Below are 27363 nucleotides of genomic sequence, written 5' to 3' on the forward strand. Positions count from 1 at the left end.
GACAGTAAATATGTTTCACTCTAATCGATGCCCAACAGTTTCCTTATTAAAACGTTCTCCTAACTCATATTCAGAAAATTATCCGTACGGTATGGTTCGACAATACTTGATACATTGAAAGAACATGCATTCGGACACAAAGAATGATCGGCGGAACAAGTCTCACGGACAGAGTAAAATAAAACTCATTTCGTTAACAATAGTTGTCCTGATGTACGACATTGTAAAATGGAATCTAGCATAAGTCTCCGACTTTTCAAAGGAGCTATACCACTAAACGGCAGCCAACATTTAGGAGTCAACTAATTACTTTGTCCAAAACGCACTTGCATCATTCAACCCTGGACACTGACAGTCTGGTCAGCTCCCCAGCTAGGCTAGAGACCAATAATCACACGTCATGAACCAGAGTTAACTTCCAACAGAGTAACTGGTTTCTTCCACGTTTGCTCTTTCCACAGCTCCAGACAACAGTGCTTAGCTTCCGATTCAAGTGGTTACTGCGTCCAATATAATTTCCAAGATCTCATGAGATCCATTGTCTGAAAATGATTAAGCCGTTGGCCACTTACTTCTAAAAGTGTATAAACATATTATCTTAAATCGGCAACGATTGTGCACCCATAGACGAAGATAGAACAATTTCCTTGGGGGAGTGGAGGATAATAGAATAGCGGCGTCTCCGAACAGCATAAAAATGTTAGTGGGACGTAAAACAGATAGCACAGCCGAACAGACCAATAAAAAACACGCTACTATATAAACATATTTTTAAACATTGAGAATGTTTCTTAGATCAGACAGTATAGGGCCCTACTTTTAGCAAAAAGGTAATGTAGAGTTGTTTCACTCAATTGTGACTAAAGTATTGAAGGTAGAGAAATGGTGATCATATTAAATATTTCAATAGATAGATTTATCCTCTGTTGAAAAATGTGTGTGCCCATTCTTGAATTTCGCAAAACTGAGGTCTCCAGTTCGATTTGAAGGGGGTCATGCCGTGATGTGACAACAGCGTTACTAGTAGTAGAGTTAGTTAACCAATGAGTTTCCGGTTTGAGGTTATGCTATATAACTGAATCACGTGAGTATGCCGTGCGCCATTATGCCACCAACATGTAAACGACGTTTGGTTGCAAATAATAAGTTAGAAAGTGGTAAAACTTACTTAAAGTGGTGAAACATAGTGATGGACCAGGATGAAGATGTGATAGTAGAGCGACCAACAAAGGCTCTTCGTTTCATATGAAGTGACACAGAACATGATTGAAATGAAGCAGTATGATTCATAATTAGTTAACTTTCTCTAAACGTAGGTACATCTCATAAAACTTTGTAAATGTTCCATTCACACCTTCATAGTCCATACTCAGCGGAATTCCATAGATGTAGAGAACTTCCCATTATTGATGCATTCATAGGCGGAGATACGGTCTTCTTCTCCACCCCCCTACCCCCCACCTCCCTCCCATAAGGCTAAGTGGTGAACAGGTGAATAGAGACCTCGCCGAGCGAGTTGGCCGTGCAGTTACGGGCGCGCAGCTGTGAGCTTGCATTCGGAAGATAGTGGGTTGAAACCGACTGCCGGCAGCTCTGAAGATGGTTTTCCGTGGTTTCCCATTTTCACACCAGGCAAATGCCGGGCCTGAACCTTAATTAACGCCAAGGCCGCTTCCTTCCCACTTCTAGCCCTTTCCTATTCTATCGTCGCCATAAGACCTATGCGTGTCGATGCGACGTTAAGCCAATTTTAAAAACAAAATTAAAATACTTTGGAATATGTATCTAGGAAACAGTGGGAAAAGGGTCAACCAGACAGAACAAGCAAAGTGGAAATGTTTTGCATTATCAGTAGGTAATTAAAATTCTTGATCCAAATATAGAATATAAGATTCAAAAAAGGAAAAGTCGAATGTTATATGGAGCTGAACTACTGGGGTTGAGAAAGAGTGTGATGTGCTGAATCAGGTAGTAAGTTCTGCAAAATTATAATGGCGTTACCAAATTGTACGGCAAATTGTGGGGTAAGATCAACATGTGAAGAAAGTATTCAAGTTGGCATTTTTAAAATAATTCTGAAATATTGGTTAAGACTTTTAGAAGAGAGGTAGCGAGCTTCTGCAGACGGCATATGAGCATCAGAGGGACAATATTCAGGAAAAATACTGGTTAAGTAAAGTGGAAAGTGTACTAGAGGGATTGGGATTCGGATATTATTAGGGAGAAGGACTTCGAGAGAGTCGAGGTATCGCTGAGTAAACAAATTATTATACAACTTAGGGATATTCAAAGACAGTGCTTTGTGTCCAAATGTATGAGCACGGCGACCATCTCATAATTCAATGAGGTAAGTAAGGGTAGGAACATAATCGCTGTGAATGTAAATATACGAGAAAAAATGAGATCTAATTTCGTGGATAGTGGGAATCTGTAAAAGTAAGGGATGGATCAGAGAAAAGGACGTAGTAAAATGCCTTCTCTGTGGTGAAAATAGGGAAGAATTTCACCTGTTGAGATCTTGTCAAGAGATCATAGCGGTTAGAAGGCTATTTGAAATAGTAATGAACTACATGTGTTCAGTCAGGTTGAGAATGGTTACAGAATCATCAGAATGATAAAGAATGGACTACGCCTAGTATTCTTAGTAAGTTATTATTAGTAATCAGAAAAATATTCTCCAGAAATCTGCAAGATCATAAAATACATGCATGGCAGAGTAAGACCCGATAGCTAAGGTTGACGCATAAATCTGTTATAAATAGTACAAGAAAGAAGGGGATAACAGCGGTGATAAAAAATATATTATTAGTACGAGGTGTGTTCAAAAAAAGACCGAACTGTGGCTAGAAAAACTTTATTATGTAGCTTACATCATTTCACAGACTGTCCCCTTCAAAATAGTCCCCTGCACTATCAACAGCGTGTTGCCAACGTTTCTTCCACTTTTGGAATGCTTCCTGGAATGCACTTTCTTTGATGGCGCGAAGTTGCCTCGTCGCATTCTCCTTGATCTCTTCAATGTCTTGGAAACGATGTCCTTTCAAGGTGGTTTTCAATTTGGGGAATAAGAAAAAGTCTGCTGGAGCCAAGTCGGGAGAATAGGGCGGATGGGGCACAACAGGAATTTGGTGCAACATCCAGGATTTGTTTTCCCACAGTTCAGGCCTCTTCCTGCGCACAGCATCTCTCAAATGCGTTAAAACATTCTGGTACAGTTCTTTGTTCACTGTCTGGCCTCGGGGTACAAACTCGTGATGGACAATGCCTTTCCAATCAAAAAACACAATCAGCATCACCTTGATGTTTGAACGACTCATTCGTGCTTTTTCGGTCGAGGAGAACCTTTCCCCACCCACTGTGATGATTGCCTTTTGGTTTCGACATCGTAACCGTACACCCACGTCTCATCTCCAGTGATGATGTTCTTCAGGAAGTTGTCATCAGCATCTGCGTTAGCAAGCATTTCCTGACTGGTGCTGACTCGGTTCTCTTTTTGATCGTCAGTCAGCAAACGAGGGACAAATTTAGCACTGACGCGCCGCATCTGAAGTTTTTCGGTTAAAATTGCATGACATGATCCTACGCTGTTGCACACCTGATCAGCAACCTCTCGGACTGTCAAACGACGATTTCCACGAATCACTTCACGAACTCTCTCGACATGGCGGTCGTCTGTTGATGTGGAAGGTCGCCCAGGCCTAGGGTCTTCAGTGACAAGACGTTCTACCGTCTTTGAAACGTTTAAACCACTCGTAGCATTGTGTACGACTCATGCATTCCTCCCCGTATGCTAGCTTCAACATTTCAAATGTTTCCACAAACGTTTTCCCAACTTTGAAGCAGAACTTCACGCACACGCGTTGTTCCTCAAGCTGTTTCATTATAGAATGCGACGAACATGTGACACACGCAATCACTTCAGAGGCTCTAACTCAACTGATAATGCAGGCAATGGAATGCGGAAAGCAGCGGTCTGTTGTCAGAAGTTGCCGCTAGGCGCCGCCACAGTCACAACTCGCTCAATGTTGCGGTTTGCGCGCAATTTACAAAGTTCGGTCTTTTTTTGGACACACTTCGTATTATTATTGTTGTTGTTTCTGTTGCTCTTTCTATTATTCCTTAATGTAATTAATTGTTAAAATGCATATGAAAGTTTTAAGGTTCCAATAGATGAAATGTTCTTTCCTAAGCTGCTGTGACTGAACATTCATTAATTCATTCATTCACAATGTCTGTTGAAACTGGAGGACAACTCTGTACAGACATGTCATAAATAATAATAATAATAATAATAATAATAATAATAACAATAATAATAATGGCTGTGTCTTACGTCCCTTCAACTACCACTTCCTTTTCCTAGTTGGTTAACGTCGCACTAACACATGTTTTCGGCGACGCTGGGAAAAGGAGGGGCAAAGACTGGGAATGAAGTGGTCGAAGCCTCAACAGCCGACTAGTGTACGCATAATACCACCATGGAAACCATGAAACAACACACCTTTAAGGCTGCCGACGGTGATATTCGAACCAGTCATCACACGAAGGTAAGCTAACAGTTACAGGATTTGTAACGTAAAGCCAATTCATCCCTGGCTGTCGGTTTTAAGAGACACCTGAATGCCTGAATTTTGCAGTGACAAGGAGGTTTCTTAACATATTCATGAAATATTACCATATTTAAGCATTCGCTAATGTCAACAAACTGAGCAAGAATTTGATTCGGCAACCGTCAGCACAGTACAAGTGCACTTAGCCAACTGTCCTGCTCAGCTGGTCAGTCACAATTCTTGTATTTTGTCTTTGTTTTTATGTGAATATTAACTGATAATGAGTGACTGATAATGTACTGTTCATGTCACTGCATCTGCAAAACCATTCAGGACTACGAATCGGAGATCTGCTTTGAAGCTTGAAATAGTATAACATTCCAGGACATTAGAGAGATCTGGGAAGAAAATACACAGGGTGATCAACAAAAGTCAATAGTGCCTTAAAGAGTATTGCCACGGTAAAAAGCAATACTCCGGCATCTCTTCAGATCGAAATGATAGATGAAGGGACGTTAAGCAAAAGCCATTTACGATAAGTCTAAAAAATAAGTTACTATTTAGTTTGTGACTATGAAACTCAGGTCTAATTAAACAACTAACAATGTTGTTTCTTCCATTCTATCCAGCTCTTAACCGTCTTCTGGTACACAACACTGCAGAAGATCGCAGACCTCATCGAAACGGTAAGTTATACTTCCGGCAGCGCACAACTGAGACAACAGGTTTCTTTTTTAAAATATCTGAAGCCCTCTCTTTTCAGTTTCGACTCAGTTATCAATTAACAACTTGTCCCTTAGACGGTATGCGCTTTCCGCTTCTCATTAGTCTCGCATGTTTTTTAGATAGAGTATTCAAAATTTGGGGTTTTCAAACAAAACTTGTACGAGGGCAAGTAAATAAGTATCTGCAATTTTGCTTTAATTGTCTTTAGGTTGGCTCCATGGCGTTGTGTCCGCACCAGCCGCTAGATGGCACCATTGTCTACGTCCGTGGTAGGTTTTAGCCTTATCAGATAAGCATACAGTGACTCTATATGGCAAAACATTGCCCCCGTATTGTGCTGAAACTCTTCTATGAATTTCCGCTCCTAGTACACCCTCAGACCACAGAAAACTGATTACGGAACGCTGTTCTTCCTTGGTGCAAACAGTGTGTGGCGCGGCCATATTTACGTCGCAACAGCGCAGTTGCACTGATCTGATAACGGTGAAACCTACAACAGAAGTGGACAACGGTGCCATCTAGCGGCTGGTGAGCACACAACGCCATAGAGCCTACCTAAAGACAATTAGAGCAAAATTGCAAATACTTATTGACTTACCTACGTATTTTTATTCACACAACTGAAGTTGTCATTTTCTGCTGATGCCGTGAAAGAGAAGAGGAATAATATAGGTGCGATGACAATAGCTGATTCGAAAGCAGAACTGAAGGAAACAGACGTAAATATAAGCGCAAAGAAACAAAAGTTGGAAGCATGTGAAGTATGTACCAATACAGTTATATAAAATACAGCAACATTTTACGTGTGTGTGTGTGTGTGTGTGTGTGTGTGTGTGTGTGTGTGTGTGTGTGTGTGTGTGTGTGTGTGTGTGTGTGTGTGTGTGTGTGTGTGTGTGTGTGCGTGAGAGAGAGAGAGAGAGAGAGATTTGGTTTAACGTTGCATTCTGTCAGCTCAGACAGGCCTTTGGAAAAATGTCTGAATGTTATTTCTTTTTGTTTCTGAAGTTAGAACAGTCCATAAAACAAGCACTACGTTGTAAGGCTATAATAACAGTGGTTACTAATAATGTTATCGATTTTACGTCGCTAACTACTTTTACGGTTTACGGAGACGCTAAGCTGCCGGTTCAATCCCGTAGGAATTATTTTACGTGCCGACACGAGGCTGACGTATTTGAGCACCTTGAAATACCACCGGACTGAGCCAGGATCGAACCTACCACGCTGGGGTCAGAAGGCCAGCACTCTACCGTCTAAACTTCTCAGCCCGGCACCGTGGTTACTACTAGTCTATCTGATTGCGAAATCCCTTCAGCTCATTGAGAGTTTCAAAGCCTTATTTCAGCTCAAAAGACAGAAGTAAACATTTCAAACTTAGAATCCAATAATACCTTCTTATAAAGCCCGAAATTGACGCTATTCATGTTTCAAATTATTGGTCACACTGTTATTCGGGTTACAGAGGTTTACAGTATATAGTTTGTGAAGTGTTCAGCACAATCCAATGTATAATTCTTATAGGACGGGTCAGGTTCGATCAGACAGTACATTCCGTAAGTTCTACCTGTAAATCGCATGTAACCACTGTTTCCGTAACGGATCTCGCTTAGGGAACTGAAGGTATGAATGGGCTATCGTTGACGGTTACTTTGGCACACTAGAGCCCAGCGATAGTCGGGCATTGCAGTTTTTCTTCTTTCTGAATGGTTAAAGTGATTTACAACATGCACCCCTTGCCCACACACATGGATGGATTCAGCAGTGATAATTTCAAACACACTTAGTCTCTTGGTTTACATCCGATCCCAGCAGAACGAACGGCATTCTTCACAGATATAGTGACGTGATTTTACAAAATAAAAACTGTTCGTCCGAATAAACATTTGTAGATGTGACGTCATCACGAAGTTAGAACTACGAAAAATAGTCAGTCCAAAACTTAGATGCACTATGACTTCTAACGTTGGAAACACAAAGAGACGAACGACGGCTTAAATAATTACATATCCCAGGACCCTCTTTAATTCGAGAAAATAATATTTTAAATCCTTACTTCGCATTCAAAATGAAACAGCGCACGACCATCAACGAAAAATCTCCCATTAAGAAAACAACAAAACCAATGACGAAGGAAAAGCGCCTACCGTCAACTATTCACGAAACATCTATCGATAATGTTTCAGTACATCCATGTTGCAACATATTTCTTAATAACTACATAAACTGCAACACCAAAAAGGAATAGGTCGTGTTGAATTCAGAGATATGGAATGATGCTATATAAGTAACATATGCAAATTGACTTCAGGACAAGTTGGTTGTTTATACGGTACTTCCTATGTGATTGGTCGCCCACTTTCAGTTAAGTAGAGCACAGTGCAGCCTAGTTGGCCAACAGTCTACGGGTTGAAGCGATCCCCTGTCCAATGCCCTCCGACGACAGAGTTACGACACCAACAACAGTCGCAATTTAAGACGGCTCAGGTAACTGGCCAGTGTGAGAGCGACAGTGGGTTTTCTGTAAGGATTGTGTATGCACTTTTTATTCGACATGCACCCACGTTACAATGTATGGCAGCAGACTTCAACTTAAGGCACATGAACATTAACAAACTTGATGGAAAACAATGAAGATGATCGTTGAATCATTCGAACAGTCAGCCCTCATCCAACTCCGAGCTAATTCAGCGCATTTTCAAGCAATTGTGGCACCCGACGTTACAAGACGAGTAATCTGTAATCGTTTGCAATAGTTGGCTTACTAGCGCGTATCCTGAAAGCAAGTTAGTATTTCTGCGGACCCAACAACAAGGACGGTTAAAGCTGGCCTGGTGTCGGAAAAGATCAAAATAAACCGATGGATGGCGAAGTGCCGTCTTTTGTGACGACTCGTTATTTTATCTCTAAAACAATAATCATCGCAATCGTGTCGCAAGACGCACCGGGGAGAGGGGAGAAACCGATCTCACCGTCGAGAGGTACATGAGGTCAACATTATGAAATACAATTGGTCTAATGTGAAATCAAAATTAGCTACTACTACTGAGGCCAGTATGACTGTTCGACAACATGTTAACATGGCACTGAACCCAGTAATTGTCTCTCTAATGGCGAACGTTGAAATTTGGTTGTTTCAGCACTACAATGCCCGGCTCCATAGCTAAATGGTTAACGTGCCGGCCTTTGATCCAGGAGGTCCCGGGATCGATTCTCGGCCGGGACGAGGATTTTAACTTTCATCGGTTAATTCCTCTGGCTCGGGGGCTAGGGGTTTGTGCTGTCTTCATTATTAGAATTCTTCTAGGTAGGGCGCCATCCTCACAGACAAGCAGGACGCCTATATGCGTCAATTAGAAAGATCTGCACCAGACTTCTCCGGAGGCCACACACTATTATTATTATTATTATTATTATTATTATTATTATTAGCACTACTGCGCCACAATCACAATGCACACCCCTCCACAGAAGATCTATACAGTACAACTTTACAATATCGCACCCGGTCCCCGGACCTTAATTCTACTGAACATGTGTGGGACATGACTACTAGACGAATGAGCAACTCCCCCACGCTCCCGAACAGGGTAACAACTAACCCTCATGATATCGACAGTATGAATTAAAAAATCTTCAAATAATTAATCCAGGTCCTTAGACATTACATGACTCGAATAATTCAGCAAAGCATTACACCTCCTGGAATCACACTCTATACTAACCTTTATTCAACCGTCGAGAACAGAGGAAGTGGAAAAATCTAACCATCGTTATCACTGTTAAGACCCTGAATTGCACAACCAACTGCAGCTTTGCAGTCCCACCCCTTCATGGTGTTGCAATTTGGAATAGTATAAGACAGTAAGACTGTACTTCAACTGTAGTACAATTTTATGAGAAGTTGTAACGCCTTATTATTGTTTGCTTTCTGAACAGAACGATGGTGAACTAGGTCAAGGTTTACATTACCAAGTTAACTGCAGTAATTTACGTGCATGGAGCAACTTGCTGCACCAATTGCAAATCTAAATTATTCAGTACGATGACTTGCGGCGGTTAGCAATTTCTTGAGCAAGGCGAAGGACACGTCGTGAGCTTCCGCAAGTTACTTTGCACGGATAGAATCCTATCCTATCCTGTGCAAGTACAAGGCGGAAGTTGGGAAGTAGGTGATCACATTTCACACATTTATACAGCAGCGAATTCGAAGACAAATTTAATAATAATAATAATAATAATAATAATAATAATAATAATAATAATAATAATTGCTTTACGTCCCACTAACTACTTTTGCGGTTTTCGGAGACACCGAGGTGCCGGAATTTAGTCCCGTAGGAATTCTTTTACGTGCCAGTAAATCTACCGACACGAGGTTGACGTATTTAAGCACCTTCAAATACCACCGGACTGAGCCAGGATCGAAGCTGCCAAGTTGGGCTCAGAAGGCCAGCGCCTCAACCGACTGAGCCACTCGGCCCGGCAAAGAAGACAAACTTAAGACACCCAATAATTTCAGTACCAACTCGGTGGACTTTAACACGCCACCGAAAGAAATACTGAGAAAATGGCACAACCTGAAAACACATTTTTTTTTTCTAGGAAGTGAAAAACCTTGTAAAAATAAAAAGTGGCTTCTCGGGGATGCCAGCCAAGTCTCGGTGGCCGTATTTTTCTGCTATGAAATTCGTAGAGTAGCAACGATTTTGGACAGAGTATGTTCGTTTACCAAAGGTAAACCTATTTCTTTTTGTTCCTTTCCGCATCTGAGGGTGAGGTTGTGGTTCATTGTTCCCATTGCAGAATATACACTGACTGACAGAGCAAATGCAACACCAAGAAGGAGTGGTCAGAACTTTATGCCAATTGCAGGGTAGACTGACGTCACTGAGGTATGCTCATGATGTGAAATGCGCCGCTGTGCTGCGCACGTAGCGAACGATAAATGGGACACGGCGTTGGCGAATGGCCCCCTTCGTACCGTGATTTCTCAGCCGACAGTCATTGTAGAACGTGTTGTCGTGTGCCACAGGACACGTGTATAGCTAAGAATGCCAGGCCGCCGTCAACGGAGGCATTTCCAGCAGACAGACGACTTTATGAGGGGTATGGTGATCGGGCTGAGAAGGGCAGGTTGGTCGCTTCGTCAAATCGCAGCCGATACCCATAGGGATGTGTCCACGGTGCAGCGCCTGTGGCGAAGATGGTTGGCGCAGGGACATGTGGCACGTGCGAGGGGTCCAGGCGCAGCCCGAGTGACGTCAGCACGCGAGGATCAGCGCATCCGCCGCCAAGCGGTGGCAGTCCCGCACGCCACGTCAACCGCCATTCTTCAGCATGTGCAAGACACCCTGGCTGTTCCAATATCGACCAGAACAATTTCCCGTCGATTGGTTGAAGGAGGCCTGCACTCCCGGCGTCCGCTCAGAAGACTACCATTGACTCCACAGCATAGACGTGCACGCCTCGCATGGTGCCGGGCTAGAGCGACTTGGATGAGGGAATGGCGGAACGTCGTGTTCTCCGATGAGTCACGCTTCTGTTCCGTCAGTGATAGTCACCGCAGACGAGTGTGGCGTCGGCGTGGAGAAAGGACAAACCCGGCAGTAACTGTGGAGCGCCCTACCGCTAGACAACGCGGCATCATGGTTTGGGTCGCTATTGCGTATGATTCCACGTCACCTCTAGTGCGTATTCAAGGCACGTTAAATGCCCACCGCTACGTGCAGCATGTGCTGCGGCCGGTGGCACTCCCGTACCTTCAGGGGCTGCCCAATGCTCTGTTTCAGCAGGATAATGCCCGCCAACACACTGCTCGCATCTCCCAACAGGCTCTACGAGGTGTACAGATGCTTCCGTGGCCAGCGTACTCTCCGGATCTCTCACCAATCGAACACGTGTGGGATCTCATTGGACGCCGTTTGCAAACTCTGCCCCAGCCTCGTACCGACGACCAACTGTGGCAAATGGTTGACAGAGAATGGAGAACCATCCCTCAGGACACCATCCGCACTCTTATTGACTCTGTACCTCGACGTGTTTCTGCGTGCATCGCCGCTCGCGGTGGTCCTACATCCTACTGAGTCGATGCCGTGCGCATTGTGTAACCTGCATATCGGTTTGAAATAAACATCAATTATTCGTCCGTGCCGTCTCTGTTTTTTCCCCAACTTTCATCCCTTTCGAACCACTCCTTCTTGGTGTTGCATTTGCTCTGTCAGTCAGTGTATAAGAAAGAATATGACCAGTGTTGAAAAACAAAAAAAGCGATGAGCGGGACTCGATCCAGTGATCCAGCGATTACGGAGCTTGAACGCTAAACACTCGACCGTCGCAATCTCGTGCTCGTGACCGCAACGCGCCGGTACATATTCGACGCGAAAATTCTCTTGCGACTTTCTCGAAAACGGCTAAGTAATACGCCGTACTATTTGCAAATTATCTTGTCCTAAAGGACTACTAAAAGTGTACAAAGTTTGAAGATAATCCGTGATCCGAACGTCGTGGTCTCCCCTTGTTAAACATGTGTCGTGCGCTACATTGTGCTCTGGTCCTCGGCGAGTACTTGCAGTTGTAAGCGGAGGGGATCGGTGGTGCACTCTACCGTTACAACCGGATTACTCATCGGTATTACTCGCTCCGCTCCCAGCTCTATATCAGACTGTATCCAACTCGCTATATATGGAAGTGAGGGTCAAAGTCTAACCGACTGTGACAATGAGAACAGCCCCTACAGGCAAAATGCATATATGATTCATACAAGCTTTCAACAAGCGTGTCTTCCAAATAGAAATATGCCAATCCAAGCAATCGTCAAGTAATTTTGTGTGTGTGTGTGTGTGTGTGTGTGTGTGTGTGTGTGTGTGTGTGTGTGTGTGTGTGACACAAAGCAAAATAACGACGATAGTTTTGTTAACTGTCAGACAACAATATTGATCCAGTATTTGCAGGCGGATTCAAGGAAGGGGTGGTCACAAGTAGGCATTGAAAAAAGCTTAATCTGCATTTTTTAATAAAATAAATTTCAGGTCTGTGTGATCGAAAAATATTGGAAGATATAATTGGAAAAATATTACAACCTTACCAACAGATACAACGACAAAACTGAAATAGAAGGGAGCATTTCAGTTGAAGTTGTCCCACCAGTACGGAGGCAACAGATTCCTATTTTGAAGTGTGTAGTGAATGTCTACGATGATAAGTAAACGCCATTGAATCGCGTTCGAAAAATCACTTCAAGTCAAGACGGACTGATGACGTGAGAAGATTCTCTACGAGTGCGAGTGAATCGAATGAGCATTATTCCAAGATGGGATCGTAACAGAGCACAGGTACTGGTAATGAATTAAACCGCACACGCCAACTAAGTTTTACAGTTGCAACCGATGAACGCCATCTCAGACTGCTGACTCGTAGGACACCCGAGCTACAGGACTCTATTTGGCATTCGTGGTGGCCACAGGACTTCGATTTCCCCCGTTCAATCAAACTTTTGGGAACAGTTTGTTTGATGCCAATCTGCATTCCCGAGAGCCTCGGTCGGGCCTAGCCTTTAAAATTCGACGTCATAAAATCAGTTACAGATATGCAGGAAGTCATGCTGAATGGACTCACCAGAATTGGCGTTCGGTGGCGTTCATGGACAAATATTGAGTATGTCTGAGTCCAGGCGACCGCAGGCAACTAGTTTCAGACATTCGGGCACGTCTCAGATATTGTCCCCGACGTGTACAGTAAGGCTCCTTTCACACTACACGGTTTCGACCGTACGGCAAAAAAACCGTACGGCTCTTTGCCGTGGATATGTTGCTTTCACACTGCAACGGTTGTTTTGCCGTACGGTTTTTTTTGCCGTGGGAAGCTCAGTGCATGTCTTGATGCTAGTCATACAAGAGAGTCATTTTAATAATAAGATGATTTCTTAATATTAGTAGTTTGTGGCTGAACATTAAACTGTGAAATTGCATCATAAGTATATATTTGTGAATCTGTATTATGTAATAATATACACTATATATATATCAAATATACTGAAAATACACTTAAGTTACCAAACACATTTTTTCTTTGTCTTAAACTGGATCAAAATCTGGTTTCATTTCTTAGTAAACTTCACGCCAGGTATTTCTTGTCGCATTCCGATCTTTATAAATGCGGTAGCGTCGATTAGGGGGGCGAGGGGATGCGGTCGCCCCCGTCCCACTTTGTGGAGAAAACATTACATTATTATTCCATTTTAGGTGGCTGAAACTAGGACTTATTTTAATTATTTAAAAAAGCAATTTGAACAAGCCCTGTTGTCTTATCAGATAAATCTTTCTTTTATTTTCTTTAATTATTAATACAATTATTAGCGGGAATACGCACAAAATGTAGTTTGTCGCGGCTAAACGATTTGTATAGCGCCAAACCAAGTAGTGGAGACTTTGCATGTCCTGTGAGGAAGAGTGTCAGGGGTATATTTTATTGCCAAGGTCATGGACACCGAGGTATAATTCACTCCCTTGCCGCGCGCATTCGTCTATCTGGCAATCTCTTTTAGTGTGTTAGTTTCGTAGTGTGTAGTCAAATACTAAACGAATTTGAATTGTATTATCACGCCGTACTTCTGTTTAATTTTAGTGCATGTGTAAAATTGTTCCTTTGATGAAAGTTGTATTGTATGGTATTGAATCAATATCTAAAAAAAGCTATTACCGCACTTAAGTTGGTAGTCTGACAACCTTTACCTCTCTGTCGAAATCAGCCTACCACTTCGAGGTTATTTTAAAAGTTTTGGTGTATATACCTACTCCCCCCCCCCCCCCGCGCTATACACCACAAACCCGGGTACGTTTTGTTGTTTGTACAGTTCGCCTTCGCCCCCCCTCCCCCAACACACACGTTCAATACCCAATCGCACTACTTTATAAATGTCTCGAGTTATGTCCCAGTATGGACCAGAGTAATAAGAATTTCAGAATCTACGTCAGCCATTTCACAAAACCAACATAAATCCTACAAAGCAATGCACTGAACATTTTAACAACAAAATAAAACAATAAAACAATAATGTTATTGGCTTTAGGTCCCACTAACTACTTTTACGGTTTTCGGAGACGCCGAGGTGCTGGAATGTAGTCCCGCAGGAGTTCTTTTACGTGCCAGTAAATCTACCGACACGAGGCTGCCGTATTTGAGCACCTTCAAATATCACCGGACTGAGCCAGGATCGAACCTGCCAAGTTGGAGTCAGAAGGCCAGCGCCTTAACCGTCTGAGCCACTCAGCCCGGCAAACAATAAAACACTACGATACTAATGCGTATAAGATGTGTCTAGATACCCTCGCGTTATCTCCTCTACAGCTGCTCGAGAGCTGCCGTACGATTAAAAAACCGTACAGTGTGCAAGCACGCATTTAGCTGTGTGCGTCACTGAGTCAACGGCAGCCGTCCATTCCAGTGGCAAGACACGGCTGCTACACGGCACGGCTGCCGTGCCGTGCAATGTGAAAGAATGCTCTTCTTCACGCCACTAAAGGAATGTCGCCGTACGGTGGGATTTTTTTGCCGTACGGTCGAAACCGTGTAGTGTGAAAGGAGCGTAAGGGGGTAGCTCATTCATATCCTAAGAGGACATTGCACGGGGCCAACGTGATCCTTTCGAGGTTGTAAAGACAATCCTAAATCCTCCGAAGAACAGGGACGCATTCTCCAACTAACTGGGGAATCTATCGCCAGACATTTGAAAAACTTGAAAAACGTTATCTTAAATGTTCGATAACTCGGACTGTGTATCGTCCACCTATCTCCAACATCTACCTTCGTCGCGCTGTTATCACCCGTATTTACTAGCTTATCTCTTCTGCGATCACGAATCTCACTGCAGGGAACATGAAGGGAATAAACCGAAACGAAACATTTATGAATGCCTTAACTGCCCACGTAATGTGCTAGACTTACGCAGAATCGTCAGCAATGAATGGGATAAACCAGACCAAGAATGGTTTGATGACCTTGGGGGCAGTATGTCAAAACAAATCCTAGTATGTATCCGAGCAAAGGTAGGTGCTAATTCGCAGTCTATACGGTATCTGTCCATAACCTTGATGGGCACTTCCTGTCGTAACGTGTTATTAACCCGGTGATCCTATTCTGTATTCGTTTCAATGATTGAATTGCAATTGGCGTTAATGATTCAACCTGTACTCTCGAGCGTAAATCCACATATACCGTTGTACGGTACTAATCCTATATCGTCGCTCCTAACCATTATTTCCCTTAAGACTGGTGACGCCTCCTAGCCACATATTGACATGCAATCCATCAGAACGATTTTCGTTCAGTCCATTTTCCTATGCGCATGTGTAAAGCAAAATGAACCTTACTGTACCGTACTGGAAGAATGCATGTTTGCATGACATATTTACCCACTCCTAGAGTGTGATGTATTTAAGGTTCATTTTTCTGTACACACGCGCATTTGCAAATGAACTCAACGAAAATTGTTTTGATGAATTGCACATCAATATGTGGCTGGGAGGCGCGACCAGTATCAATATGTGGCTGGGAGGCGCGACCAGTCTTAAGGGAAATAATGTATAGGAAGAGCATTGTCACATTCGCAATTTTGGCACAGCAGCGACGATATACGAGCAGAGAGCGATATTTTAAGCCTCGTATAAGCAAAAATAATTATAAGGGGCTGTTGAACACTTTCGTGTATATATTCTGAGTGTGCTGAAAGATCCAGAAGGTGACTAGGTGGAGAAAAAATAACTTAAGATCATAAGCCAGAACCAGTAATGAACTAAAGTATACTTCCGTTTATCATTGCAGGTGTTCTTCATCTTGCGAAAAAAATACGATCAAGCATCCTTCTTACATATTTATCATCACGTGTCGACTCTAGCGTTTTCCTGGGCCACTACCAAATACGCTGGAGGTGAGGTAACAATAATTCATTACACTAACCTTGTTTCTGAAAACAGAACCTGAGATAAGTTTTGACTTACTGAACCACTTATGTAGTTTAAAGTATCTAAATAATACAAAACTTACATAAAGTATCTAAATAATACAAAACTTACATAGGTTAGATAATTTTTCTCAAGGTCCCATACTTAAACGTACTTTTAAACAAAGGAAGATATAACTACAATGGTCTCCTAAGTGATGACTTCTCTATCAACGCAAGAATACGCCAATTTCCGTAAGTAATGTCCCATAGAAATCTGTGTAAAACGAACAGGGTAACAAATATAGTCATGAGTATGACCACTTAATACAATGTTCACATAACCACGAATGTTTCCTTTTGTCGCTAGGTGGAATGCAGGCATTCCCGGTTATGCTCAACGCCCTGGTTCACACCATCATGTATATCTACTACTTCCTTGCACTCTCCGGTCCAGAGATGCAGAGAAAATTAGCCAAATGGAAACGATTGATCACCGTGATCCAAATGGTGAGTTTTGTGAACTATGTCTACACCATGTATTCCGGTCTACAACACAATAAGGGTTATTATTCTTGCATTTGGGTGCATATTCAACTCCTGTCATTCATTCCTTAATACACACGTTCGCGTTTTCCATGCTCAATATTGTGGGACAAAATCATGGCGCACCATTCAAGAGTGTTTATATCCGATAAACTCGATTCAACTGATTTAATGGTATCATAGATAACCCAACATCAGGGTAAAAACGTGATCTTCTAGAATCTCTTAAAATCCATAACAATGCAAGGGGAATTAAGTCAATTATACAAAGACGTTTCAAAAAAATGAAGTAACAGGAGCTCGCACGGAGAAACTTTTTTTTACGGGCAGATATAAAGATTCACTGTAGTAGGGCACTGATACGAATCACTATTCACCATAGTCACCTAAGCACCTGTTTCAACAGTAAACCAAGGCATGATCAATGCCAAAATGGAAGAAATCTGCATCTAGCCAGGAAGTCACGTCATAACTGCATACCAGACGGCCGTACATTCGTTGAATCGGTTACCACACAGGCGCTCCTTCAACGATCCGAAGAGGTGGAAATCACTAGGTGCCAGGTCGGAGCTGTAGGGAGGATGATCCAGCGTGCTAGACGTAGGAACGTAACTTTAAGGAGCGCAATGGTATTGTGTCACGGAATACATCTCTACCGACGACAAAGTAGACCAAATAAATACAAACCACGGCAGCAACAGAAATATTAGTAGAAGTTAAATCTGTTATATATTCCTACGGCCCGGAAACGTGTGTAACAGTGATTAGAGTGCGTTCAGATTGGAGATGTGTACGAGAAAGACTTTAAAGGGGAAATATCAGTTACCGCCGCAGTGCAATCTGTAGTGTCCACCACACACAGTTAACACCATAATGCCCGCAGTTACCGCAAGTGGCGAACTTACGGATCCTACATGAATCATTTTAAGAGAGTCGAAAAGTGTGTTTGGTAAGGCGGTGGAAAAAGAACACGTTTTCGTTTGAAAATATCCATGTTGGTTGCATTAAATCCGGAAAAATGGGATCTACACAAGTGAATGAATTGTTTAATGGCGTATTCAAGCAACATACACCGCTCGGTAAAGTTGCGCTCATGCTGGATTCCATTTTTTGACATAAATCTATACAAAATGAAGATACCGTATGAAAAGCTGATGATTATCCCTCCTGTTGCCACATATTACTGTCAACCACTAGACGTTTGTACCTAGATTATCTGACACCGTTCGATTATTGAATTAGGATATCGTTTTGGCGCAGAAAAACACCATGTTGAAAATGCAATTTCTGACATATCACCAACTGTTGTATCCTCGTTTTCGTCGCACGTGGCAATATGCGTGGTACCGAAGCCAGTACTTTAAAAAACCTTTGAGCATCCTACGCAATATTGTTTTGACAGCGGTGACTCAAAAGGTTTCAGTTGCCCTTATCCTTCCTTCGTTAGGTATGGTTGGTGAAGAACCGCTTTGTGCTTTCAACATTTTTTTTTACCGGGCGTGTTGGCCGTGCGGTTAGGAGCGCGCAGCTGTGAGCTCGCATCCGGGAGATAGTGGGTTCGAATCCCACTGTCGGGAGCCCTGAAGATGGTTTTCCGTGGTTTCCCATTTTCACATTAGGCAAATGCTGGGGCTGTACCTTAATTAAGGTCACGGCCGCTTCCTTCCTATTCCTAGTCCTTTCCTGTCCCATCGTCGCCATAAGACCTATGTGTGTCGGTGCGACATAAAGCAAATAGCTTTCAACATTTCTACTATGAGCATCATTGTTGCAGAACTATTGGGCTAGGACCACGCTTGCGTTACTGCGTGAAATCTCGCGTCATAAATGCACAACACCAAGGCTGGAACGGCCACACACAGCGTGATTTCTCGCCGGGGGACACTAGACAAAGAGCGTCTTCAAGGTCGCCCGCTCGAGAATGGGCCGTGGTTCATTTTGTTGGCGTATTTTCCCGCTCATTGCCTGGCCACGCTTACAGAATAAAGATGCTGCGGTATTGTGCTCTTGTTTGAACACTGCACGTGGTCCATCTGCTTTCGTTTTGTACTTTCACTTTGCAAAATGTTAATAACGTTACTGGGTTTACGTCCCACTAACAACACTTTTACGGTTTTCGGAGACGCCGATGTGCCGGAATTCAGTCCTGCAGTATTTACTTTACGTGCCAGTAAATCTACCGACACAAGGCTGACGTATTTGAGCACCAATTACTAACGGATTAACAAAATATCAGTGGCGTGGTCCCTCGACGAGTAAATCCAGCAGGTGCCACAGTCCTGTATAGCCAAGCGCGCCAACTTTAACGCTTTCTATAGGCCGCGTAAGTTAATTTCCGAAAGAAATGTTTTGGTCGTTGTGTAAATTCCTGGCACATTTAACGTGTGTGCAAAATTTACGTAAGATCCGTGATTCCTCGGCACGCGCCCTTCCCTTGTGAGATGAGAATTACAGCATCACTATAGCCTGTCCTACGAGTTTTCCGGGCTTCCCACTATAATTCCAGGACATAGTGGGTTTCTTTCTACTCCCATCGACTATTATTAAGTACAATAGACAATACTATATATACATATACTGTATATGTATCTATCTGTAATACATTTAGGGAATATAAGACAGACTGTGCAAGAGGTATGTCTGGGAAGTACTTCGTTTCGAAGAAATACATTGTACCGAGCTCGATAGCTGCAGTCGCTTAAGTGCGGCCAGTATCCAGTATTCGGGAGATCGTGGGTTCGAGCCTCACTGTCGGCAGCCCTGAAGATGGTTTTCCGTGGTTTCCCATTTTCACACCAGGCAAATGCTGGGGCTGTACCTTAATTAAGGCCACGGCCGCTTCCTTCCCAGTCCTAGCCCTTTCCTGACCCATTGTCGCCATAAGACCCATCTGTGTCGGTGCGACGTAAAGCCAATAGCAAAAAGAAAAATACATTGTTGTACAGTGTTATGAAACTTCTGAAGCAGACGGTGAAAATGACTATGTGTGCGATCTTATGTAAAGGGCAATGCACACGGAGAAGACGTGGCTCAGACGACAGGTGGAAACTTGGCGCGGACGTGAGCGAAGTATACAGAAGAGTCGGAAAATCCAAATGACACGCGTTGCTTATCTTTCATATAATCTTCAGACGATAAAGATGCCTTTACTCTCACACAACTCGCAAATATTCAAAGACAGAGAATATAGAAGTATGGAATATTCGACGTGATGAAAGAATTGAACATATATCTGGAGCGTTTCCAGAATGTTTATGGGATGTCTCAGCAATGTTTGTATAATGTATTACACATGCCGAACGACAGCCTTTAGAAAAAGGCTACAAATTGGAAAGAACCTGTTAGTCCGGAAGAAAGGGTAACCGTCAGCCACTCAGCCCAGCAGAGGTACAGAAGTACCCGCGCCTTTACGATACAAAGGACCAAGAGAAGTTAAACAGAATACTTAATGTCTAGAAATTTTGTGTTTCCTATAGTATACAAGATATCATCGAAAATTCTATGAACATTCATTTAGTTTCATTCATTATCTGAACGCAGGTTCTACCTTTGTGAACTATAAAGGATTCTTTTCTATAGTGTTGCTAGCAATACGCGGAGGGCCTAGTTGTGACTCTTGATATTGGTGAATACGGACGGAACAGTGACGGACGTTCTTTTCAGTACAGTGGATTTGGACAAGCTATGCAACTAGAACGTCTCCATTTACCTGAAAGAGCTCCACTACTTGGAGAAACACAGGACATTCCTAATTATTTCGTAGCAGATGAAGCTTTTCCACATAAAAGAAATCTGATGAAATCTTTTTCTTAGAACAAATTAACAGATGAACGGAGAATATTCAATACCAGACTATCTAGAGGACGAAAATCCGCAGAATGTGCTTTCGGTATGCTGGCATCGAAATACAGGGCCCTGACTACGTCCATCATGTGATAATTGCGCAATGCCATACGGAAGTGTGATGGGACATTTTCAAGACGACATACCGACATTATAATAGGTAATCCCATGAACGAACGAAAACCAAGACGACTAACACCAAAATACATCAGGGACTACCTCTGCAAATATTTAAAAGAACGTGTCCCCATACCATTTCTAGACCGATATTTCATGGAATGAACATCTGGGTCTTCTTCTCTTCCACTAAAAAAGTTCAGCCTATTCCTGCTGCGTCGTGTTATTAAGCTGATACTGTAATAACCTGTTAATAAACTTACCTGCTTCGTTTAATTTCCTTGCGATCGTTTGCCATGTTTTGTCCTGTACACTCTGTTGCAATAATCTGGATGACTGAAGTTGTATAATGTTGGATATCGTACTTATCAATCTCTTCACAAAACTGAATAATAAATTTCAAATCGTCACGAATTTTTGCAGTATTTTATAGTTTGCACTCCACTTTTCACTGAAGGCATGCGCCACATGTCGGTTTCGAGGGCCAATCGAAACTAGGAGACGTGGCGCTGGCTTCGTAGTGACGTGCCGGTGACCCGTCACAGCTGCGGGCGTTGACACATTTGTTTACATGGAATGGACTTGAAAACGAGCCATGTCTTTTCTGTGTGCATTGCGCCTTACAGCGCGTCCAGACTTGCAACCGAACCTCGTAACGTAACCGCGTCGAGTTGCTGTCTAAACGGTACTCCGTAAATTAGTCGCGTAAACTTAGCAGGTAACATGAACGATATGGAACGAAGTTCTCTGCGTTCCACTGATTGTCTGTTTCCCTGCGTAACAACAAAGGGCTGCGCGCGCGCAGGTTACATCCTCAAGCGTGGACGTACACAGAACCTCGGCGGGTAACACGCATTCGCCTCTCTCGCGCGCGCAGGTTACATCATCGAGCGTGGACGTACATAGAACCTCGGCGGGTAACACGCATTCTCTCTCTGCTTGGTCAGTAAAGAACGAGTGGACCGAACAAAACACGTTGACTTATTATTATTATTATTATTATTATTATTATTATTATTATTATTATTATTATTATTATTATTATTATTATTATTATTATTTGCTTTACGTCACACCGACACAGATAGGTCTCATGGCTACGATGGGATAGGAAAGGGCTACGAGTGGGAGGGAAGCGGCCGTGGCCTCAATTAAGGCACAGCCCCAGCATGTGTCTGGTGTGAAAATGGGAAACCATGGAAAACCAATTTCAGGGCTGCCGACAGTGGGGTTCGAACCTACTATCTCCCGAATACTGGATACTGGCCGCACGTAAGCGACTGCAGCTATCGAGCTCGGTTATGTTATTTTTATTTTTTTATTTTTATAATGCCCACTAACTATTTGAAACTTCATGTCATCCAAGAAAATTGAACCACCATAATAAGTAGTTCTACATGTATTTAAATTTTGCCATCATCGCTTCTGTTCCCGTCTCCTTTTGCTTGCATAAATGCAAATATAGGTTGCTGCAGCTACTTCCATGTTTGAAAGAAGCAGTATCTCAAGTGGTGGAACGCTGGTAGGTTAATTGTTACGCCCTGCAGTGCGGGATGGAAAAGTTAACTTCGTACCTACGACGCGTAACCTTACCCCGCTTAATTTTGGCGCGCGACGTGCGGACGTCACGGCGTTCGGCGCACGTTTGTACCCGCCTTTAGTAGTCATGACAGAGACCGCGTTAACGATAGTGGGAGCGGAGTGGAAGCAGGGTAGCTGTACAGGATGCGTACTGTCAAGACAAAACAGGCGTACGCGGTATAGATGCTTGTTTGCTTCGAAAGGCAGAATATGATGAGGTAGAGAGCAACACGTATGCCTTACCGTAGCCTATGGTTACAGTGGTTTATTTACAGCAGTTGTACCTTCTGACTCATTCCTCCCATGCACAGGACTAGTCAGATCACGTGCTGCCACAGTATGATCCACTCAGCCAGCACCTCGGCGTCTTCGAAAACCGTAAGTTGTCAGTGGGACGTAAAACCAATAACATTATTACGATACTCTCAATATTCTTAGTGTTTACAAATCCTTGATAGAAATACATATAGCGCTATAACAAAGCAAACGTGTTTAGTGTGCACGTGAGATGCAGTATTTCGGGCTCATATTCATTCATAGAACCTATTTCTGCAAATTTGAAGCTTCCTCTAAGGGAACGGATATGACGGTATTTCTCCTTATTTTCTCGGCAACGAGACACCTCTTCGCACAGGTACAAAAAAAGTCTCTACGTCCTTCAGGGATACCCATTCTGGAATACATTAAAAGTATTTCAGGCACACTCCGTATTCTATATTTGGATAACCTACACCAAGCACATGGGGCTACAGACTGTAATCGCGCAAAACCTCTATGTCACCGACTAGGTACGTACTTGGTCATCCGTCTTATCCACCTGAATGTATGTAGAAAGCGGTAACTCGTATTAATTTGCTCTGTGTGTAAATATGTGTATACCTTGGGACAACACATGACTACCTCAGTTCCTGGAAGCAAGCTGAAAGCCAGCAGTCAATCACACCCAGCACCCAGCAGAGTTAACGAGTTCTAAGGCATCCTTGTTTGGTGTAGAGAGGTTGCCAAGCCACTTTCTTCCACATTCTCTTCAGTTTTTACTCTTTCTTCTGTCGAGTGCAGTGTAGTGATGCTTTTAGCATTATTAATAGTAATATAATAATACCGTAATAATAAATAACTCAGTTTTCATCGAAATGACAAATAATGAAGTCCATAAAAATGTTTTATTTTTGTTCTGGCTATTTTGATGCTAATGAGGTAACTATATCTACAGTAGACATAATAAATCATATAAGCCGCTAACAGACACTGGGCTGCGGCCGAAGGGTAGTGGTGTGAGGTCAGGTCATCATGTTTTGTACCCAAGTATAGCTCTAGTAAGCCCGAATTTACGAAGAGCTATCAAAGTTATCTGCACTGCCCCATCTGTCACGTTTCCAATCAGTGTCACAAGGCAAGTCAACCCCGTAACAGATCATATAAAGTCCGATACGTTCTTGCCAAATCCAGTTGTTAGTCTAGCGCTATAATCAATGGATGAAGATGGTCAAAGATCCGTAACAATTTATCCACACTCTACTACACAATGTTTTTATAACATAAGGCCACGCACAGATGCTTGAACGAATCATCACAAATGACTACTCATCTCATTTTCTGTTTGCAGGTCCAGTTTTGCATCATGCTGGTACATGGAGCTCAAGCAATGTTACCTGACTGCGAATCATCTAAGGTCTTGTTCGGACTCTTCATAATGAACATATTTCTTGTGTTCTATATGTTCTATGTCTTCTATCAGAAGACTTACGTAAAACGAAGACAAGAGGAAGACGAATTATCATTTAATGGAAAGAAAGGAGTATAGCTACCGTAAGATATTCATGTTTCTAAAGTTCCTTCAAGAAAAATTAGAATGTTTCGTAAATATCCGTTTTCGGGTAACTGGGCAAAATAGCAAAATTCGATGATGAAAGCATGACATTATTTGTTTAATACACTGTCCAAAAGAACTAGCGGAACACATTTTTGAACGTATGCCACACTGCACAGGACAATAACTAACAACTATCCATGCTACCAGATAAAACTGTATTATTTACAGATAAATTACACAACAAAGTATAATTTCATTCTCATCCATTTTTACAAAACAAACCTAAATGCCCCAACAGTACCAAAAACAAAAGTGGGAATTGCCGCTCATCCAGTTTGGTTTTCTTCCGACTTTGAGAGCTTTAGTACTGTGTATACCCTCTGTAAGCATGTATCACATCCTGACACCTACGTGTCATACTCCGTACAAATCTACAGAGGCAACACTGCGGTATCTGCTCCTATTCTTCAATGAGACTGTGAGAGTTCCTGGAGAGTCTGTGATGCAACAAGACGACTACGAACACGTCTGTCCAGCATGTCTCACACGTGCTCAATGGGAATCAGGCCAGGACTCACCTCTGGCAACTCCATCACTTCAATATGAAGCCCTTTCAAGACATCCCTGGTGTCACCCGTGCATGCGCCTTATCACTATCATGCATGGGAATGAATTCAGGATTAACACCGAATGCAGCAACCACCACAGGGTCTAACCGATCTGACTGATGTACTACCGACAACAAGTTCTGTACGGCTGACGACACTAATACACACCATTAGGACCTACAGATCGTAGTCCGAATCTGTCCACTTGCTGTACAATATCGGCAAGTAACGCTCACAAGGGCCTCTCCATACACGTACAGGGCCATCACACTGAGATGAATCAAGGGAAATCGTCACTCGTCTATGAACACATTCTTCAATGGCGAAGTTGCCAACTGACGTGGTTAACGGGCGAACGTAAGGCGAGCTGCTTGTTGTAACCACGTTAAGCGAAACATTCAAACAGGTCATATGGGTCGTAGGTTCCTTTGGCGTAACCTATTCCTTACAGTCTGACAGGATACCGTTACTCCTGTTGCCTATCTACACAATTCAACAATTCCAAGAGGCGTTCAACTCACTCATTCTAGGAAAATGCACGGATCTAATTCAACCAGCGGAAGTTTATTCTTTCGATTTTGCACTAATATAGCGATATTTATTACGGATGCAGTTATTCTCTATTCAGACATCAATGTTTGGCAACGGGGTTATTTTCTGAGTTTAGAGACGTTGCTCACTTTCTGTTTGATTATAAACACGTTGCAACTCGCAATTGTAGATATGCCGTGTACTTGTGGGCGTATCCTCGCATTAGGTACAGACAAAACACAACATACTATAGTAAATTTAATTATTCCTGGGATTTTGGCGATTATAAACTACAGAACACCCCTATTTCTAAGCTAATAACCAGTGTTGTTAAGAGGCACCGCATTAAGAACAGGCCTAGCAGAACTCTACGCGGCAACCGGTACATTGTGATTAGTGACAATACGGCACGTACTGTATGCACAAGGCATTAAACAGTATTCACGGCCTACCGAAGAAGCGTGTACGAACCGTGCTAGAGAAACATACACTGCTGACACGATCTGCTTCGGTTATATACCCACCCGCACTATCAATTTCACAATAACTCCATACTGAAATGCCATTAACGAAAATATTGCATTCCTCTGAATTCTGTCCTGCATTCTCAACTTAAATTTTCAGCCGACAAGCCGGATTCGTATTTATCACAATATGTAATAACACTACTGGTACTGAAACCTATTAAGGAATTCTCACCTACACTTTAAATAAACAATGACCTTTTTGCAACTTTTTAATAGCTTTTTTCTCATGTTCTCTCTTGTTATTTTGGAAACCACTTTATCGGTACTTGAAATCATGATATAAACCTGTGCACACCTCACTGAATTGACCATAACTGACTCTGAATTACCATCCCGATCTGATTCCAATTGCGAGTCGAGGATTTACCTTAAATGATGCAATGCAATCAAGTGTGAGTTTCTTTTTCTTTCCTTTTTTTATTGCTATTTGCTTTACGTTGCACCGACACAGATATGTCTTACGGCGACCATGGAATAGGAAAGGCCTAGGAAGTGGAAGGAAGCGGCCGTGGCCTTAATTAAGATACAGCCCCGGTATTTGCCTGGTGTGAAAATGGTCAACCACGGAAAACAATCTACAGGGCTGCCGACAGTGGGGCTCGAACCCACTATCTCCCGATTACTGGATACTGGCCGCACTTAAGCGACTGTAGCTATCGAGCTCGGTGGTGTGAGTTTCGAGTTCAACAGGAGGAGAGAGATGACCTAATCCGAGCCTACAACCTACACGGATTGCGGGGAAGTACCTCGGGAGACCTGGCAACACTGACTTACAATCGGGTTCAATGAACTGATATTTCTGTGCTTATGCGTGCATGTCCCAGCCCAGCCAAGCTGCCAATTAATACACAGCTTGGGGATTCGTCAAAATGCATCGGCTCTATGTCACATCAGTTTACGCAACGTTCTAACGGAGAGTTGCATTATCACCTGCAAAGTGAATCACATCTGTAAGTATGTGATGTTTAGATGTTACATCAATACAAGAAAACAAGAAAATTAGTTTATTTTGCACAATTTTGTTTGGCACAGAATACGCTCGCTGGTTTATTTTCAAATATAAACGAAATCAAATGGTTTTGTGGACCCCCTGAATATATGGCGCCCCGCACGGCGGGCCTTGCGGACCCTAGTTATGTCCTTGGCAATAACACACTGAAGGACATCGGTGACGCAAGGATGGGTAGGGGCTATGATTGGAAAGGAAGCGGCCCGTGGTCTTAATTATGGTACAGTCCCAGCATTTCTCTGGTCCGAAAATGGAAGAAAACTAAGGAAATCCACCTTCAGGGCTGACGAAGGTAGGATTGAAACCCACCACCTCACGAATGCAAACTCTCTACTACGCGACCCTAACCGCACGGCCAACTCGCTCGATCATATTTTATTTGATGACCTATATATATGAGATAGCTAACTGGCGGCCCGTGAGCCGCATCCTACTGGCAAGTTGGTGAGTTAATGGCACTATATTTTGAAATGTTAATTTTACGTCTCACAAATCACACTAAGCAGTTCTTAGAGGGACATATCACAAATTTATAATTATAGCAGGCTTGATAAGTTGTTACGCTATTGAAAAGTC

At 42.8% G+C, this 27363-nt stretch overlaps 2 protein-coding genes across 3 annotated transcripts in view; one reads left to right on the forward strand and one right to left on the reverse strand.

Annotated features, from left to right (window-relative positions):
• Positions 1-24298, forward strand: part of LOC136864047 (very long chain fatty acid elongase AAEL008004) — a 29847-nt gene extending 5549 nt beyond the window's left edge. Inside the window, exons 3-6 of the mRNA XM_067140576.2 lie at positions 5180-5236; positions 16095-16200; positions 16583-16722; positions 23906-24298. Of these exons, the coding sequence (XP_066996677.1) occupies positions 5180-5236; positions 16095-16200; positions 16583-16722; positions 23906-24103 (501 nt within the window). The 3' untranslated portion in view covers positions 24104-24298. The remainder of the gene's footprint in view (positions 1-5179; positions 5237-16094; positions 16201-16582; positions 16723-23905) is intronic.
• Positions 1-27363, reverse strand: part of LOC136864045 (oxysterol-binding protein-related protein 9) — an 830446-nt gene that overhangs the window by 687056 nt on the left and 116027 nt on the right. The window lies entirely within an intron of this gene.

Source organism: Anabrus simplex, chromosome 2 (genome assembly GCF_040414725.1).
Source record: "Anabrus simplex isolate iqAnaSimp1 chromosome 2, ASM4041472v1, whole genome shotgun sequence".
Classification (NCBI taxonomy): domain Eukaryota; kingdom Metazoa; phylum Arthropoda; class Insecta; order Orthoptera; family Tettigoniidae; genus Anabrus; species Anabrus simplex.